At 52.6% G+C, this 19,675-nt stretch overlaps 1 protein-coding gene across 1 annotated transcript in view; it reads left to right on the top strand.

Annotated features, from left to right (window-relative positions):
- Nucleotides 1-19,675, top strand: part of SCRIB (scribbled planar cell polarity protein) — an 81,347-nt gene that overhangs the window by 43,405 nt on the left and 18,267 nt on the right. The window contains exons 27-33 of the mRNA XM_027669624.1: nucleotides 3,634-3,690; nucleotides 4,401-4,484; nucleotides 11,012-11,080; nucleotides 13,978-14,019; nucleotides 14,646-14,774; nucleotides 16,524-16,631; nucleotides 19,360-19,407. Of these exons, the coding sequence (XP_027525425.1) occupies nucleotides 3,634-3,690; nucleotides 4,401-4,484; nucleotides 11,012-11,080; nucleotides 13,978-14,019; nucleotides 14,646-14,774; nucleotides 16,524-16,631; nucleotides 19,360-19,407 (537 nt within the window). The remainder of the gene's footprint in view (nucleotides 1-3,633; nucleotides 3,691-4,400; nucleotides 4,485-11,011; nucleotides 11,081-13,977; nucleotides 14,020-14,645; nucleotides 14,775-16,523; nucleotides 16,632-19,359; nucleotides 19,408-19,675) is intronic.

Here is a 19,675-nt window from a genome sequence, read left to right as displayed (position 1 = left end):
GGATCTCTGTCTCATTGTCAGTGCCATGGGAGCTCTGGATCTCTGTCTCATTGTCAGTGCCATGAGCAGCTCTGGATCTCAGTCTCATTGTCAGTGCCATGGGAGCTCTGGATCTCTGTCCCACTGTCAATGCCATGGGCAGCTCTGGATCTCTGTCCCACTGTCAGTGCCATGAGCAGCTCTGGATCTCAGTCTCATTGTCAATGCCATGGGAGCTCTGGATCTCTGTCCCACTGTCAGTGCCATGGGAGCTCTGGATCTCTGTCCCACTGTCAGTGCTGTGGGGAACTCTGGATCTCAGTCTCATTGTCAGTGCCATGAGCAGCTCTGGATCTCTGTCCTGTTGTCAATGCCATGGGCAGCTCTGGATCTCAGTCTCATTGTCAGTGCCATGAGCAGCTCTGGATCTCTGTCCTGTTGTCAGTGCCATGAGCAGCTCTGGATCTCTGTCCTGTTGTCAGTGCCATGAGCAGCTCTGGATCTCTGTCCCATTGTCAATGCCATGGGCAGCTCTGGGCCTTCCCTCTCCATAGAGAACTGCTCCATTACCCCAGCTGCTCTTTGGCTTTGCCGTGCCTCCCTATGCATCTCTCTGGTGATGCATCTATGGTATTCAGAGTCCAGTCTTGTTACCTGCTGGTGCCTCCTGGCCAAGCTGCAGCTTTGGGAAAAATGGCCAGTGAGCTTGGAAGTCCCAAATTTAATCAGTTCTCACTGTCCAGTACCCCATGACCTGACAGAGCTTTTGTGAGCAAAGATGAGAACACACAGCTCAGAGCTGCCCTGAGTGGAGAAGTGACGCTGTTAATCAGTCACAGCTTTGTGCTCCTCAGTTCACATGGTCATTTCTCTGCTTTGCTGTGAGAGTTTTGTGTTTCTGCTCACTGGTTCAACCTTGCACAGAAATAGAGATAGAATTTCTTGGAAATAGGAGTAGAATTGCCCAGAAATAGATCAGCAAACTCGAGCCCCTCAAGGACTTGAGGTTTCCCTCCTAAAACAGTAATGTATCCAGTCAGCATTTGGAAGAGAGAAAGCTGAATTCTTTGGTGTTGTCAGCTGGGAATCTGCTCCTCTGGCAGATGAGTGTGTACATTTTGCAGGTGTTCCATCAGGTTTCCAGTTCGGTCACACCTGATGTTTCTCTGGGTTCTCTCAGCAGTTGCAGTTTCTCAGCCTTTTCACATTTGCTGCCCCACAAGAGCAGGGTGAGGTTGGCAGTTCTGATGGAAGTGGAACAACCTTACAGAATAAGCTTCAACCTGATCCTGTTGGAGACTCCCTGCTCGTTGCAGGTGCTGGACTAGATGACCCTGAAAAGTCCCTTCCCACTCAAACCATCCTGGGATTCTGTGAATAATTTAGGTCGGAGGGACCTCACCAGTGCCCTTGGTTCAGCCCAGAGCAGAGCCAATTCAGATAGATTTAGGTTTTTCCTATAAAACGCCTGGTTCCTTACCTGAGAAGGAACTTAGAGTGGTTCAGGAAACCTGATTTCTTTGTGTTTATGTTGGAGCAAAGGCTTTTCCTGCCAGTTTTATGTTGGCAGCATGTGCATTTGAATATGGATTTGGAAATGGATATATGGATTTGAATATGGATATATGGATTTGAATACACTCCAGGAGACTTCAGGTAATGTGGGGTCAGTATCAGTACTTCTAACACCTGTGAATAACCAAGTCTGGCCCCAACCTGCTGCTCGGGCTGAGCAGGTGACATTTGTCCAGGCTCAGGTAAAGAAAGGTTTTGCCAGAATTTATACTGAGATTACTTAAAAGTACTTGGCCAAAAAAAAAAAAAGAAATACCTTTATGATTGATGAAGTAGCCTTGGCTATGTCTCATTTTAAGAATGCTGGTATTTTTTAGTGCCCCTTCCTTTGGGGTGTCAGGAGGAGGCAGCAATGGATGCTCCAGGCTCCTCAGGGGTCTCGGGATCCATGGACTGAGGCCCACGAGCAAAGACACGTTTTGCTGCTGGGTCTTTTAAACCTTGAATCTGGGATTGTGCTGTAAAGCTGGTTTTGATGATTAAATTTATCCCAGTGGTGGAGCCAGCACTGCATGGTGGGCCATTGGAATGCTGAAGGAAGTTCCCATCTCAGTGCCGCATCCTCAGTAATTTCTGTCACCATTTTTGGATGTCTTTTCTCTACTCTTCAATGATTCATGTTGATTCCTGCACAAGAACAATAGACCAAACATGTCTCCAGCCTGAAGAACTGGGAAGAATTTGGGGTTTGCTCTACTCACTGTAGAGGTTTTCAAACCCACTTGCTGCAGACATCTGTTGCCTTCAATTCTCTGATAATTCAGTTTCTAATAGAAATATCAGTAACTCCAAGTCTCCGTGGACTGATTCCTGGTGTATTTGTCTGTCCCAGCTCTGTGGCTCTAGTTATTTTTCTAATCTTAATCCAAATCCTTCCCATATGTTGTCAGAAATGTACTTTGAGCATTTCACAGCTCCATCTGGGCTGGCTGGTGCTCCTGTCATTCCTCAGAGAAGTGCTCCTGTACAGCCTCAGAGAAGGGTCATACACCAGATTAGTGTCACCTGGAACCCTCACCCTACAGAGAACTTGTCCAAAACTAAAGTATAACTGGATTCAGAATAGACCTTAACTTTAACTATCCCTCCATATCCCTTTGGGAGTTGTGATCCTCCAGAGCATTAGTGTGTTCTCCCGTGGAGGTTGGGGACAGTGTGGGACACTGGATGTCTGTAATGCATGGAAGCTGTTGGAGAGAAGGGCCCAGGTGCTCAGCAGAATTTTCAGTTGGCTCCCTGTCAGCTGCCTTCCACCTCTCAACCTCCCAGCCTCGGGACTTCTGGACCATCCAGTTCCTGCTTGGGAGGAGCAGCCAGGAGGGTTCCATAGGCAGGAGAAGGGAAGGATGCTGCTGCTGTGTCCCCAGCTCTGGGCAGCAAAGCACAGAGGTATCAGCATCCAGAAATCAGTCTTTAGGACAAGTCCCACACTGATCCCTTCCTCTTGCAGCCTGGAAGCCGTGGCTGGGGCTTTCGGGATTAGTCCCTGGTCACTCTGTAGTGTCCCTGTGGTGCTGAGTGACCGTGGGCTGATGGTCTGTGCTGGGCCCAGCCTTGTGCTGAGACTGGTCTGACCCTCCTTGATGTGTTTCCATCACCGTATGTGATGCTATAAGCAGCATGTGGGTTTTAGGCCTTTTTTTCCTTGGTGACAGCCAGGCCTGTGCTCTGTAGATTTGTTTTTCCATTCCCTTCCAACCTCTCTTGCTCTGTCAAGGTGTCTCTTCTAGCAATGAGCAACCCCCTCCTCTCCCTTTGTGCTTGTGTGGCTTGTGCTTTCCTTTGCTTTCCCCAGGATTGTCCCTGCTGAGGATCTTGGGGACCTCTGCTCTTCCCCTGCACTGTGGCAGCCTGGTCATGTTGTCCCGGGTGTCCCTGTCCATTCTGCTGCTGATAATCATGTGGGTGCAGAATTCCAGCTCCTCCTTCCCTGGTCCCAGGTTTCCTGCTGAGTTTCTGCTCCCCCTCTGCTGGTGCTGGCACTGCTCCTCTATCCCCTTGGGAGTTCCTGCCCAGCATGTCTGACCTCTTTCCCTCTCTCTTGTCTCTCTGCTCTGGCTCTGTCCTGTCCCACGGAAGGAGCGGATGCGTAGGGAGCGGGAGGCAGCCACGCAGCAGCTTGAGGAGGAGGTGGAGGTGAGCAGCACGGAAGGAGGAGGGCTGGAGAGTCCCAGAAAAGGGCTGCATCTGGACTGGAAGGCTGGAGAAATCCCCAAAAAGTGTTTGTTCCCTGTAGCCTGTGTTCTCCAATTCCTCCCCTAGAGGGATGTGACTTTGAGGATAACAGAAGAGATCAGAACTGAAGAAATGTGTAAGGGATTGAGAAAGGGACAGTGGAAAACAGTGGCTGGTTTGAAACCTGGACTTTTGTTTGATTAGAAAGGCAACACATGGGAAGCAAAATTGAACAAAGTTGTACAGTGAATGTGAGTTAAGGCTGGGAAAAGAAACTAGAGGAATTGCAGAGTTGCACTCTTGAACGTGTCCAGATCCAGACTGGAACTGTTCTGGATGCTCTTGAAGCAAACGGGTAGGTACAGCACACTCTCCTCCCTCCCTGTGAGGGAGTGGATGTGGGGGCAAGAGGAGTGAGGGGATCTGAGCAGCAGTGGGTGGCCGGGAGCCCACAGTGACATGTTCTCCGCAGGGTTTCTCCTGCCGTGGATCCCCCAGATTGTGTTTGGAACAATTCCAGCTCCTTTTCCAGGACTGGGAACTCTGCAGAGTTTGGAGATAAGGCCTTGGTTATTACTGGGGTGGTTCCCTTTTCATTGCTCTTCCTCCTTGACTTAGTTGACTTTGGGCCTGACCCGTTCCTGATGTCTGTGGTTCTTTCCCCTCTCCAGAGCATCCCCAGTGAACCCCTGCGCCTGGACTACCGGACCCTGGCAGCGCTGCCCAGCAGTGGCCTGCAGAGAGGCAACCGTGCTGTGAGTGGGGCTGAGGGGTCCCTGCAGGGGGGAGGCTGTGGGGGGGCTGAGGAGGTGGGGGTCCCTCTGGGGGAGGCAGTGAGGGGCTGTGGAGATGGGGGTCCCTGCAGGGGAGGCCGTGGTCCTTTCCTTACCTGCCCTGTAAGGAAAGGTGCCATGCTGTGGGAGGTGATGGCATCCTCTGCAGAGGAAAATGGGGAAGCAGAACTGTGGGGTACTCTGGCACTGAAACAGGAGGTAGCTGCAAAACAAAGATGGGAATAAGAAAATAAGGAGAGCAAGAGCCAGGTGGTTTTTCTTCTTGGGAAGAGAAGTTGCAAAGTTTGCAAAGTTGCAAAAAACAAAGTCTAGAACAAGGTGGAAAGAACAGCCCAGAGGAAAGAGAAGGAGATGTGAGTGGGAGAGTGCAGGGATCTGTTGTGGAAGGAAGCAGCTCCAGAAAGCTGCCAAGGAGGGAGGGAAAAATTTTTCCCAATGCAGTGATGACAGTGTTGGGTGCACAGCTCAGTTGTGCATCCATTTTGGGGTGGTGTTTAGGAAGGAGAAAGGCTGAAGGTGCTGAGACTGAAAGTATTAAAAAAAGTTCAAGGCCAGGTTGGACAGGGCTTGGAGCAACCTGGTCTAATGGGAGGTGTCCGTGCCCATGGCAGGGCGTGGACTGGATGGTCTTCAGGGTCCCTTCCAACCCAAACCATCCTGAGATTCTATGAAAACCAAGATCCCCCAGGCCTGCAGAAGGCAAAGTGGCTGTGGTTGTGTGTTGTGGCTGAGCCCTGTGGCTCATGTATCATGTTGTGTGTTGTGACTCCAGCTGTGGATGCTCCTGCCCTGTGCTCTGCCTGCCAGTCCCTCATATGTAGTGGCCAAGAGAAATTCCAGTTTTCACAAACTTTATGGATTACAAACTCATCTCCCTTCTGTGTTGTTTGAATTCTCCTCTCTCCATCTTTGCTTCCTTTTATCTTCCCTGCATCACCCCTATTCCACTGGGCTTCTACCTGCTCCTTCACACATCCTCAGTCTCCTCCTTCCTTTCCTTCTGGTGTGGCAAGACCTCCCTTTGCTGTCATCATCCTACTCCATTGTTTTGGGATCATCTCTTTTACCTTTCCAGTCTCCATCCCATTCCACGCAAACAGGTCTCTTCTCCTGTTCTCTTTCCTCCCGTTTCCAGGCCCTCTTGCTTTCTGCCTCACTCAACGACAGCCCTGCATGGGCTCCAGCTCTGGCTCCTTTTGTTCCCATACTTCTCGGCTTTTGGGTTTCCCTCCTGCTGGTCACACAAAAAAGCATTATCAGGAAAAGGTTTATTTTTAGCGTCTCTGAGTGTAACTCAGTAGCTGGAAGAGGGGGAGAGCCATCCCCAGGCAGCAGCTGCCTCCCTGCCGGACAGTCCGAGCGTGGTGCAGAGCAGAGCAGCCTCTGGGAGCTTGTGCCTTGCAGCCTGTGTCAGATGGGAATGCCTGGCATGGGAATGTGGGGCTGAGTGTGCCGGAATGCCGGGGTGATGGGCGGCATCTATAAATGTCCTGCTTCAGGGAAGGGCCCATGGGTGCCAATGTGTGGTTTTGTCCAGCTGTCACCAGCCCTGTCTTTGCTCTGGTTGGAAAAGTACGTCTGCCTGGATCGTGGGGACAAGTGAGATTCTGGTGTGGGGACAGGGAGGTTCCGGTGTGGGGACAGAGGTTGGTGGTCCTTCAGGAGCTGCTCTGGGCTGTTTGGTGACTGCTGGAAGACTCAACCAGGGTGGGCTTTCCAGCAGGACAGGTAGGTCAGTGACAGGTTGTCCATCTCTGGACAGTCTGACTGCATCCAGATGGTTGGTGCTCTTGTCCCGTTCCCATCGTGGTTTTCTCTTTCTCCCTGTCTCCAGGCCAACTCTCTCACCACATACATTCTCCTCTAAAAACAGTGTTTGGGTATCTTTTACTGACACTTAGTTCCCTACGAAGGAGCTGTTCTTTTCATTGCTGTGGGATAGGAGGAGCCGTAGGGAGCTGTTCCTGTCCTCACCATGGGACACGAGGGGCTACATGGAACTGTTCCTGTCCTCCCTGTGGGGCAAGAGGAGCTGTAGGCAACTGTTCTTGTCCTCACTGTGGGGCAGGAAGAGATGCAGGGAACCATTCCTGTCCTTGCTGTGGAGCCAGATGGAGCTGCAGGGAATTTTTCTTGTTCTGATAATGAAGCAAGAGGAGGCACACAGCAATCCTGACCGCTGTAACTGAGGGTGGAATTCATCATGAGGATTCCAAGAATGGCCCCCAGAGAAGGGAGCAGGTGATTGTCTGCCTTGGATCCATCTGTGTTGCTGCGTCTGGGTCCCTTTGTGAGCAGGATTTAACAAAGGCTGAGGATTTGCCTGTTCTGTTTGTCCACTGTTAGAATCCCAACTGAAAATTCCCTTTGGAAGCAGCATGGGAATGCTCATTTGGGTGATGCTCTTTGGCCATGCAGCCAGTGTACTGCAACATCTGGATAGAAGCTGTGGCTGCCCCACCACTGGAAGTGTCCGAGGCCAGATTGGACAGGGCTTAGAGCAACCTGGTCTACTGGAAGGTGTCCCTGCCCATGGCAGGGGGGTGGAATGAGGTGAGCTTTAAGGTCCCTTCTCACCTAAACCATCCTGGGATTCTGTGGCTCTGACAGTGCCCTTGCAGGAGTCAAAGAGCTGTTACAGTCTCTGTAGTCTGCATTGACCGGGCGGGAAAGCCGGACCCATGAGGGACTGATCACAGCAAAATGATTAAAGTCTAATTTTGCTTTCTGAACTATGAGAAATGAAGAAGAACTGACATGTCTCAGTACCAGGTCACCATAATTAGTTAATTAACAACCTGTACTTTCTGCTCTGAATTTGCTTCTCTTTGGTTTCTTACCATTGATTCTTTCTCTGTATTTGTTCTGCAGATTTCAGATTAGATTTCTTTCAGTGCCCTGGAGGATGCAGGGTAGCACATGCTTGTCCTGTCTGCAGGCTGGGAAAGTTCACTGCATTGCCCAAATCTTTGCTTACCCAAAATAGAAATTGTGGCTTGTCTGACAGAAATAGTTCCTGTGGGGCCAGGGAGTGAGGAATCCCCACCGGGACACGCCACAACAGTGGGAGCTGGAGCTTACAGCTAAGGGGCAGATCCTGCCCAGTTCCAGTCAGGTCCAAGAACAAAATAGGGATTGAGGCTCCCCACGGACTCTCAGGCTTGATGGCCCCCTGGGAAAAGGTGGTTGGAATTAGGGTTTTTACACTGGAAAGTCATATAGCCACAACAGCAGGATTTCTCAAGGTAGCACAGACTTTGCTGCCCAGGAAACACGATATGAGCCAGGGCTCTGCCAGCCACAGAGCTTGGGTTGGGGGGTTAGGGGAGGGCCTCCTAAATTCCTGAGCCTCCCAGCTGCCATTGTAGTCACCAGCCCACCCTCGAGAGCTATTTTGGTGACCACTGCCATGACACAGGAGCTGGAGAATGTGCTCTGAACAGGAGAGGTCTTTCTGCTCCCCGGAGGCACTTGGATGGAAGGTTTGGTCTTTGCTCTCTGCTTATCTCTGCTCCCTTGAGGAAGGCTCTGGCTGGGGTAACAAATTCTCTTCTATGGCGTTAAGAGGAAGGGTCAGGGCTTCATCTGGGCTGGGTGCAAGCCCTGGCAGAACTGGGGCTGCCTTAGTCCTGCCATCAGCAAGAGCCGCCCAAGGGGTCTGTGCTCCATGAGCTGTACTGAGCTCTGGTACTTTGGGTGCGTTGTGATGCAGTGGGGCCATAAAAACATGTTCACCTGTACAGGTGTGATGGAAATGCACGGGGTGGGTGTTGTGTGACTGTGTGGCAGTGCTGAGGTGACAGCAGAGGCTGGGTCATGGCAGGGGGAGTGAATGGAGTGGGAGTTGGACTGAATGATCTCCAGAGGTGCCTTCCAACCCGAGCTGTTCTGTGATTCTGTGTGCTGTGGTGGGCAGGGGGAGGGCGTGTGCTCGTGCAGGTGTTGGCAGTGAGTTTGGCTGGAGAGCAGCAGGAGAAATGTGTGTGAGTTGGAGCAGTGCAGGGAGCACTCGTGCCTGTCAGCTCCCCAGGGTATGTGTGCACAGCAGGGTCCTGTCCTGGAAGTGGCACTGGGGGTCACAGATTGGTGGTAGAGCAGGAGAGAGGGATGGCATGATGTGTGGGCATTAGCGCTGGAATTCTTCTCTCCTTCCCTGTCCTTCATCACCTGCTCTGTATTTTCTTCCTCCTCTCCTTTATTCTGTTCTCTTTATTTCTGTCTGATCCTTCTGTCTTCCTCTCAGCCTGTTCAGTGTACTAAGCCCAGCTCCAGCATGGAGGGTGACTGCACGGTGCTGTCCCTGCCCACGGCACGGGACAGCCAGGAAGAGTCCCCGGACCTGGCAGTGGGTGCAACCAGCAGCAGCGTGGCTGGGCCCCCTCAGCACCCCACAGGCACGACCAGCAGCAGCGTGGCTGGGCCCCCTCAGCACCCCACAGGCATGACCAGCAGCAGCGTGGCTGGGCCCCCTCAGCACCCCACGGGCACGACCAGCAGCAGCGTGGCTGGGCCCCCTCAGCACCCCACGGGCACAACCAGCAGCGTGGCTGGGCCCCCTCAGCACCCCACGGGCACAACCAGCAGCGTGGCTGGGCCCCCTCAGCACCCCACGTCACCCCATCAGCACACGAGCGGGGCAGAACAGCCCTGGAGAGACAAGCAGGACTCCACAGGGTGTCCCTTGTCCCAGGAGCAGCTTCCAGAGACGCCAGAGCCAGAGTGTCTGATCGACTCGCAGCCCATCCCCTTCAGTGAGAACCCCTTTGTGGTGGCCAACCGCAGGGGCAAGGCTGCGGGCACAGCCAGCCTGGGAGGGCCTCCCCTGGGCTACGGCAGCGGGGGCGTGCTGAAGACCAGCCTGTACTGCAAGGCAAGCGGCGTGTGCCGTGTGGTGTTTGGCATGCACTCACACAGTCTCGCCCACCGGCGTGTGCCGTGTGGTGTTTGGCATGCACTCACACAGTCTCGGCCACCGGCCCCTACTAAACCCCGGCGCTGGGCAGCACGGTGCCCGCGGGCCGGGCCCCCCTAACCCGTGTGCCCCCAGCACTGTGTGTGGGGGGTCAGTCCCTGACAGTCAGTGTTGTCCTCCGGCCACTAACGCACCCCGCTCACAGCCACGCATGCGCTGCCGAGCCCGCCGAGGGGACACGGTGGCATCTGTGAGTTCCCTGCTGTCCCTCTGAGTCGGGCTGGGACAGCAGCGTCCCTGCCCTGAGCGCAGGGCTGGCAGGGCTTGTGGGAGATCGGTGCTGGTGCCACACTTACACACTTGGGCCTGAACAGCCCTTCTTAGGTGTCTGAAAAGCAAGCGGAGAGCAGCTGCCGTGGTTGATCCACAGCCCAGGAGCTGCTCCTACAAATGACAGTTTTCGGTAGATTGAGACTGGGATTTCAAGGGAGAACTTTGCTTTCTGCTCTGGGAAATCTGTTTGTATTTGACATTCTTACTGTTGCACAGGGAACTTTTGGCAGAACAGGGACTAGACCCAAAGATGGGTCTATCCTGTCCTCTAGATGAGCTCTACGTTGCTTTCCCCTTCTTCCTTTCTCAGCCTTTTGGGAGGTCTCAAAAGCTAAACAGCCACAGATGAACAGCCTCATACAGAGGAAAAACCAACCAATCAACCAACCCAGCCCCCAGCTGTATTGATCTTGAAGGTGTTTTAGGGAATTTCACAAGTGTGTAGGCAGGTCAGCTTAGAGCAAGGCATGTAGTGGAATCTGTGCTCCAATATAAACTTCAGGTCACTTCAGGCTTGGTCAGATTAAACACTGTTGCCCAAGGCTGACTTGAACCAACTGACCAGTGGCTGTGATATTAGTGACTGGGACCGTAGGATTGCCTAAACAGTTCCCTAAATCCCAAATGACCTGCTTCCACCTTTAGGCATCTAAAATACTTCCGAAATGTACTCCTCACTCCTGCAGTCAGAGTGCAGGTGGTTCCTGGGACTCTGCTCTCCGTTCACTTGTTGGGATGGGCTGGTTCAGCCAAGCGTTGGTGCCAGAAGTTCCTCTGGAATTGAGGAGAGCCCTGTCTCTCCAATGCTACTGGTCCTACCAGCAGGCCAATAGTAATGGATGTGGCTGGGGATGATTCCTGTCTCCTTCCAGTTGGCAATGGCTATTTTTGCTCAGTGTCTGTACAGCAGGAGGTTTGCCTGGACTGTGACCCTGCCTGTGAGGGCTGTGAGGAGTCAGGGAAGAGGAGTCAGGGCTTGCTGTGAGGCAGAGGCTGTAGCTGATCTAGCTGGCCTTGCAGGGTGTTTGGATATGATCCCAGTTCCAATGTTTAATGCCATTCCCTTGCTGTTTCTAATGCTTTTTGGCAGTTTCTGGCACATTCCAGCTGCTGCTGGGTCCTGCTAACGCTGCTCCCTGGGGAGGGGCCATGGCTGGATGTCCAGGGTGTCCTATGCCTCCCGGGCTCTACAGACCCCCTTCTGCCATGCAGTAACTCTCGAGCTTTGTCTTCTCTCTTTCAGGCTCCTGTGGGCGAGTCTGGGACAGGAAATTCCAGGCGTGAAACCCCCTATTCTCCCAGTAATCCACAGGTGAGACTGCCCCCTGGATAGGTGATATGGGAAAGGCAGGGAGACTCTTCCAGGGATGAAATGCAGAGGAAGCTGAGGGCGATTTTCATCCTTCAGTGACACTGTTGATGTGGAGGGGATCTGTCACAGGAGGCAACTAGAGAGCGAGGGAAGAGCTGCCTCCTTCAAAATGCCTCAGAGAGCTAGGAGGGTGATTAGCTGGTCATAAACAAGCTCTGAGAGGTGGCTTAATTCCAGGATGATGAGATGGGGAGTACCTGGAGTGGTACTACCTGTAGTTGTCAGTATTTTGGGAATGGCCTCACCAATGCCTTATGCAGAGACCCCGGCAACTGGTATGTGGTAAGAAATGGAGGAGTCAGGGCTTGGAGAATGATCTCAGGTCTGTAAACCAGTGCTTCCCAGAGGATCCCTGGATCTGTGTGTGACACTGGAGGTGACCCACGTGAGCTGTTGGGAAGGAAGTGGAAGGACCCTGCACTCAGGAAATGATTTGCTACAGCTCCTTGCTCAGAGGTTTTCCTTCTGCAATGGGAAGTGTCTTTATTTCTTGTAACTTCTGATTATTTTTTCTTTATGAATATTACCTGTCCTCCCTCACTGTTCTTATTCATTGTACCAGCTCTGATCTTTCCTTTTCAGTCTCTGAGTCTTTGCTCCCACTGTCCATCCTGTTGCAGGAGGTGTCACAGCTCAGTTGAACCTTTTGAAGTTAAATGATCTTAAATGGATTGTTTAATTTTCCCTTCACAGCCATTACCTGTAACTGGGTTTTATACTGGGGGCTTGAGTGAACTGCAAGTTGTACTTTGTCCTCTGTCTGTAGTCGTTTTGGGTCTGTTGTGTTCCTTTTGGAGTCCAGCTGCTCTCCAGCTGTTTGGGAATAGCTGCTCTCCCCACCGGCTCTACCACTTCCCTGATCTTCAGTGGAGCCATTTCAGTTCTCGGAGCTGGACAGGACTCTTGAGGTGAAGGGCTTTACCTTGGGGTGAGGTGACCAGTGACACGGGCTCAGGAGAAGGATCGAGACCACGTGCTGAAACTGTAGGAGCAGCACTTCAGTCCATCTCCTGTTACTTCTTGGCCTGTCTCTCATCTCCCTCATTTCTTGGATCCTTTGGAATTGATTGTCCATCAGGAACACAACAAGATTAGAAGAGGATACGATTTGTTATAGCAACACTATTTCAAGGCACTTTGTTCCAGCTGCATGTGTTTACCTATTTGCATTTCTGACAGCAGCTGCAAACTGGGTGAGGGTTTATTTTGGGCTGTTTGTAAGTTTTTCTCTTACCACAAGTGCCATTTTTCTTTGAGATTGGTTTCCATGGATTCCCAGGATGGTTTGGGTGGGAAGAGACCTTCAAGACTATCTCGTTCCACACCCTTGTCATAGACAGGGACACCTCCCACTAGCCCAGGTTGCTCCAAGTCCTGTCCAACCTGGCCTTGAACCCTTCCAGGGATTGGGCAGCCACAGCTTCTCTGGGCAACCTGTGCTGGGGCCTCCCCACTCTCCCAGGGAAGGATTTCTCCCCAATATCCCATCTAACCTTGCCTTCTTTCAATGGGAAGCCATTCCTTCTTGTCCTGGCACTCCAGGCTCTTGTCCAAAGTCCCTCTCCAGCTCTCCTGGAGTCCCTTTAGGCACTGGAAGGGGCTTTAAGGTCCCCCCAAGGCCTTCTTCAGGCTGAACACCCCCAGCTCTCTGCTTTTCTGAGGATTCAGGGGTCTTGTTCCTCCAGAGCAGAAGTTCCAAGGAATTGCGTCTCTAATTCTCTGGCTCCATCTATTTTTACTGTTAATTCTTTGGTTTCAACATCTTGTAGTCCAGCCAGAATTTATTGGCTTATTTCAGAGAATTCCTGAGGGAAATGGAACCCTTTGTCCTGAGTTGGCGTTGTGCCTCTGTGAGGGGGTGGGGGGAGGCAGGAGGTGTTTGTGGTGGGTCTGTTTGTGCTGAGCAGGGCAGAGGGGCTTCCCCCATGGTGGGGACCCCAACAGCTCCGGGTGCTGCAGTCTCTGTGCTTCTCTCCCACGGAAAACCCAGTCTCTCCGTTTTCTCTCCCGTTCTCTCCCCTGCTGATGCCCCTCTCCAGGTGCCCGCAGCCCCCCGGCCCCCTCACCTGGCCGGCAGGGAGACCCGCTTTGTAAGTGCTGCTGGTGTGCGGTGTGCGCTGCTGCTCCGGCTGCTCCCGCTGCCCGCGCCCCCCGCTCCGGCCCTGGGGACCTGGGGCTCCTCTGGGGCTCCCCTGGGGCTCGCTGGGGCTCCCCTGGGGCTCTCTGGGGCTCTCTGGGGCTCCCCTGGGGCTCTCTGGGGCTCCCCTGGGGCTCGCTGAGGAAGCACTGCCCTGGTGGCACCTGAGGCACAAGGGGCTGCTCCCTGTGAGCCGCTGCTGTGATGGCACCTGCGAGCGCTTCTGGGGAGGACCTGCGGTGGGATGGCTTTGCTCCGGCTTGGGGGCAAGTGCAGAGGGTGGGAATATGCCCAGGGAATGTGCCCGTGGTCCAGGAGCAGAGGATATGCCCAGGGACCAGGACCTGGGGATGTGAGCAGGGAACAGGACCAGGGGCTGTGAGCCAGGCCCAGGAGCAGGGGCTGTGAGCCAGGGCCAGGACCAGGAGATGTGCCTGTGGGCCAGGATCAGGGGCTGTGACCAAGGGCCAGGACCAGCCTAGAGCTGGGGCCAGAACCTGGAGATGTGCAGAGAGCTGAGGGCATCCTTGCATAGCAGAGGAGCTGAGAGAAGCTCTGGCCTGTCCCCACTCAAAGAAGCAGGAATGGTGGGGTTTCTGTGGCATCTGGGAGTTCCCCAGACAGGGTAGGCAGTGGGGCAGAGGTAAACTAAAGGTTTTCAAGGTGAACTCCAGATTTACAGCTGTATTTCTGTTTGCAGGCTTCCATTAACTTCATTACGTCGCAAGATGACAGTAAATCAGTGAGTACAACTGTCCTGAGACCTGACTGTGGTGTCCCTCTGCATCCCCCAGCACGTGGAGCTTGTCTTTTCCTCCTGTGGGTGCTCACTCCCACCCAGCCTTGCAGCTCCACTGTTGACTCCTGTTCTATTTCCTCCAGTCCTCCACTGTGCCTCAAGTTTGTACAAATGCACCAAGTCTTAATTATGATCCATTTGAAAACCCAACACAACTGTTTTTGCAGCGTATATTCCCGTTTCCCCTCGCATCTTCCACTCCTGGGGTTTTTGCTGGCTTACCCAACTCCTGTTGCCACTCTCTTTAGTGACTGATGACTCTTGTAGCTGCTTCTTGTGTGGCAGATGCTCCCTTGTGTCCTGGCCTTCTCCATAACCTGCTGGTCCTGTGTGACCCTGACTTGGCTGAATCCCTTTTGGTGTTGGCCCCAGGAGCTCTCCTGCTGGTCTGGGTCCGGTAGCTGGAGCGGGCAGCACAGCCGAGGAATGGAGCTGGGGTGCATGGATTTGCATGGATTTGTTTATTCACCCGCATGGCAGACACCTCGCTGCCCTAACTGCTCGTTTCTCTTCTCTCTTTCTCCCTCCCTCTCCTCTTCCTCTGCCTTTCCCTGGGGCACTGACACGAGCAGACCAAGCCCGGCGTCATTCAGCCTCTGTCCCGCGTGCGACAAAGTGCTGCCTCACACACTGCGGAGGAGGGGGACAGCCCCAACCCCTTCCAGCAGCCCGAGCCATGCTTCAGGATCCACAACTCTGTAAGTGGCCTGGGGTTTCTCCCTGAAAGCCATTTCCCTGCCCTGGGTGCCGTGGTGCCACACGTTGTGGCTGGACACCCTCCCAGCAGTGATGGTGTGGTTTGACGACCACGTGCCTGAGCTGAGGCTGGTGGTGTCCATGCACCAGTCTGGGTACCCTGGGGAGGAGCCCTCACTCCTCACAGGCAGGGCAAGGTCAGTGCATCCCACTCATTTCTCTGGGCCTCCCCAGCTGCCCCATGTCTCCCCGTCCCAGGAGTTGGCAATGCTGAAGCTGTTGTGGCCAAAATCCCCAGAGCAGGTACAGGTTTAGAACCATATTTGTGAAGTGTTAAGTTCTGTGGAGACATAAATCCTACAGAACCTTTGTCAATGTCTGGCACCTTGGAGCAAGAGCCAATACCATCCTGCTGATGGATTTTACGATTTACAGAATTATTATTTTTGAAAAGTTCATATTCCCAGGACTGTTTGTTGATGGGAGAGAAAGATTCAGGTGTTTTGGTCTTTGTCATGCCAGAAGACCTGTATCCCTTAAATATATAAATGGAAGGAATAGTGGAAGGTGTCCCTGCCCACAGCAGGGGGCTGGGACTGGATGTGCTTTAAGTCCCTTCCCACCCAAGCCATCCTGGTATTCCATGGATGCAGCCCTTCTGTCTCTACTGGAGCTTGTGTGACATGATACCAAACCAGAGGTGTGGTTTGCAAACAAAGAGCTGTATAGAACCCATGGAATTGGCCACGGTTCACATTTTACAGTCTCTTCTGATCTCACTGTGCTGTCCTTTAGCCTGTGCAGAAGGAACATGATCAAACAACATATTTTAGCCTCAGCCCAGAACAAAGAAAAAGTACAAAGGTCTGGAACTGGGTTAGTGCATCTGGAGGGTTGGAGTGATGAATAGGAAAAGAGTATTTGTTTTCCAGCAGAAGGAAGGTTGGGGTGTCATTGTCCCCCATCCCATTAATTTCTGTGATGCTTTGAGCAGGTCACCCCAACTGTGCTTCCCCCCAGACACGGCAGGAGGGGTCATGGGGACAGTGGGTGAGGAAAAGACCAGCAAAGGCAGTGATAAACAGTAGGAAGGTCCCTCAGACTTTTGTCAGATGTTTCTGAGTAAGTGGAATTCTGCAAAGGAAATATTTGTGATCAAAGGCAGGTCTCCTCCCAGATCACAGATGCTTGAATCAGGTCATGGAACCACAGGGTGGTTTGGGTTGGATGGGACCTTAAAGACCATCTTGTTCCACTCCCTGCCATGGGCAGGGACACCTTCCACTAGAAGGAATCTTGTTCAACTCTTAGTAGGGGTCAGAATCAACCATGTAACTGTCCTGTCCCAGCCCCAAAACCCCTGATTCAGGTAGGCACATGCTGGTTGAATTGGGTAGAAGTCCTCAAGGACTGTGACAGCAATGTGGCCCTTGGCCAGGAGATCCATCACAACATTCCTGTCAGGTCAGTGAGGATCTGTGCCACGACAAGTACCATTCCTCCACCATCCAGGAAATAAAACAGGGCTGTGACCCACATGCTGCTGTGTGTAGTGTATGTGCAGTACTTTGCTCCTTGTGTTCCTGCCCAAGGCTCAGGAGCAGCCTTGGCAAGGCTTACATGTTCCCTTACACATTCCTTTCCATATCCCACTCCTCGGGCTCTGCAGGCCGAGAGCTGGGCTGTGTTTCCCCCGTGTGGGTTTTGTCGCACCACCTGGGCTCACCTTTACCTCCTGTCTGTCCCCGTAGCAAAAACCACCGTCGCCACCCTCCCCTGACGAGGTCCCCATCAATGTCAAGCAGGCCTACAAGACCTTCGCAGCAGTGCCCCTGTCCCACCCGCTGCTCGGGACACAGGTAACTCGTGCTGCTGGGGGGCTGCTCCAGCACAGGGGAGAGCAGAGCAGGTGTGAGAAGGGGAGGAGGTGGTGATTTGTTCCCTCCAAGGAAAGCTGCTGTGGAGAAGGGGGATGTTGAGGTCCTGTGGAAGTTGGCATCTGTTCGTGATGCAGATGGTCACCCTGCAGAGTGTATCTGTGTCTGTGAGTGTAGCAGGTCCTGGAATCTCACAGCACCGTTATTCTCCTTGGGCATTGGGATGCTGATGTACAACCAAGCTGTTCTCATACAAATGAACTCTGAAATTCCAGAGTCCAGGGCCAGGCTAAACCTGTGCTGAGCCATTTTGTGGTGGATTTTGATTTTGAGCTTCACTGCAACTGTTTTTTCTCCCCTCCATGTAGTGGAATCATGGAACAGTTCAGGTTAGATGAGGCCTTGGACATCATTGCCTTAGTCTCCCATGCAAAACAGCACAACCTTGGAAGTTAGAATCATTGAATCACGGAATGTCCTGAGTTGGAAGAGACCCAAAAGGGTCATCAAGTCCAGCTCCTGGCTCTACACAGGACACCCCCAAGAATCCCACCATGTGCCTGAGAGCATTGTCCAAACGCATCCAAAGCTGTAAGAGGTTGCTCAGGCCCATCCCCTTGAGTTCTGAATTCCCAAAATCAGAGATTCTGAGGACACTGTGGGCACTCTACTGTGAAGAGGTTTTTTTTCTGTTTTATTGAATTTCTTTTACCACAGATTATGTCTTCTGCTCATCCCTTGCTGGACATCTCTGAGGAGCCTGACCTTGGCTCTGTAACTCCTCTAGGGATGCAGGAATTAGATCCCCCTCCCCTGAGCCTCCTCTTCCAGGCTGAACAAGCACAGCCCTCTGAGCCTGCTCTCAAATGTCACCTCCTGCAACCCCTGTGCCATTTTGCTGGCATCCCCTTGATGTGGGGTGGTTTGTTGGTGTCCTCCACATCCCGGGGAGCCCCACGCTGGGCTCGCTGCCCTCGAGGTGCCCTGAGCCTGCTGCCTCCCCTCCCATGCCGTCCTCCCTGCCCATCCTTCCTGAGGAGCCTGTGTCCGTGCATGCCAGCTCCAGCTGGGTGAGAGCTCTGGAGCTGTCTGACGTGGGCAGTCATTCACTAAAGGAGCAGAACCCTGTGGCAGAACCCCTTTGGCGCTCCGGGGCCCTCTGCTCTCGGGATCACCTCACTGCTTCCCTTTTCCCTGTTCCTGTCGTCTTCTTGCTGGGACATTCTTGCTACAAATGAGATCCTGTTTCACAGATGGCTTTCTACTGGGGCATTGCTTCTTCCTTTCCTTTCCTTCCTCTTCTTTCCCTCCTCTCCTTTCCCTTTCTTTCCTTTTCCATGTTCATGCTGGAAGCTGTGGCTGTCCTGCAATGACTTGTGACAGCCACTTCGTGCCCTCCCGTGTCCCTTGTCCTCACCTGCCCTCTCCTTGATCTGGTTTAGTACATCAAGAGGGGTCACAGTCTGTCTCTGCTGTTTGTAGGCTTGATTTTTGTCCATTTTAGCTTTATCGACTGATTTCCTCGGAGTTAATGACTGTCAGACAACCTCAGGGAAGATGTAGCAAAGCAGGATGAACAGGAGGTGGAACTGGTCTCTGTTGGCATCTGCCATCCCCCAGGTGACCCAAGCTCATGGTCAGGTGTGCACAGAAGTGTTTCCAGCATCACCGTCTCCAGCTGATGCATCACGGGTTGAGGAACAACTTCTGCTCCTGCAAGAGATCACCTGGCAGTTTGCACTACTGAGGGGAATTCTTTTCATCCCTTTAAATTATTTTTGTTTAATTACATTTGTCCATTGAGCTTGGAGAGACTGATAACTCCACTGCTCAACTTATCTCTGCCTGCTTCTGGATTTTTAGGAATATATCAGCTATTGTTTTAGGCATGAACTTCCACCCAATCAAAAGTCCATTAAAAATCCGTGCTTGTCAGATGGGCATTGTCACAAGTCATTCCACTCAGAGTTATTGCACAGAGATTGTCCTGGTCCTGCAGATTTGTGTTGAGCTCTTGGCTTTGCTTCTGTGGTAGCAGCAATAATTCCTGTTTCCAGGCATTTGCTTCTTTGCTAGAAGGTTTTTTTTGCCTTTTTTAGCTCCTTCCCTTCTCTATTATTGTACTCCATATTACGCAAAATTAAAACTTCCTGTTAGTTTTTGGAGTGTGTTTGGATAAAGCCAAAGGTCATCTCCTTTCTCTCTTATTGTGGGTCCTTTCAATTTGTCTAATTAAAAAACTTTTCCGTAACTTGTTGGCAATTCTCAGTTTACCCCTATGGATTCCTCAGTCACAGATGGTGATTCTCTGGGCCCTCTCTTCCTCCTGTAGTTTTACTCATCCAGTATTCTGTTCTTTATCCTGGTAAAAGTGGTAAGTTTTGGGTGGTTTTATCTTTGATGTAAGGAAGATGTAAGTGAGCCCCATCCAGCTCCTGTGAACTCTCCCCAGCTCCAGCTCAGCCCCTGCTCCTGTTCTCCACCTGTTTCATGTTTTTCAGTTTCTGCTCTTTCAGAAGTTGTCACACCTGGTTCTGTTTAACCCTCAGTTTAATGTAAATCCTCATTCCTGACTATCACCAAGCCTGACTTGTTAATTCTGTGCGAATTGTGGGACTGTTTTGGGAGCCTCCGTCAGCTCACGTGGCTGGAAGATGGGGGTGGGTGGAAACTTTCCTTTTAAAATGTGCCTGTTTCTCTCTGTCCTTAGGAATTGTCTGGTCAGAGCAGCACAGAGAACACCAAAATGGCCTCGGAGGTGAGTTTTGGGGCTGGGGCTGGAAAGAGGGTGGGAGTCAGGAGGATGTGGGGGCTGTGATGAGGAGATGGGCTCACAGCATGGAGGGGCTGGGGAGGAGGAGAAGGGTGTGGAGCAGGAGGCAGAGTAAGGGTTGGGGTGACATGGGCAGAGGTGGTGTGGCTGGGGGGGCCATGGGCAGTGGTGTGGCTGGGGGGGCCATGGGCAGTGGTGTGGCTGGGGGGCTGTGGTGGTGTGGCTGGGGGGCTGTGGGCTGTGGTGTGGCTGG

Source organism: Corapipo altera, unplaced genomic scaffold (genome assembly GCF_003945725.1).
Source record: "Corapipo altera isolate COAL_440 unplaced genomic scaffold, ASM394572v1 272, whole genome shotgun sequence".
NCBI classification, from domain to species: domain Eukaryota; kingdom Metazoa; phylum Chordata; class Aves; order Passeriformes; family Pipridae; genus Corapipo; species Corapipo altera.
This window is presented reverse-complemented; position numbering and strand designations above follow the sequence as displayed.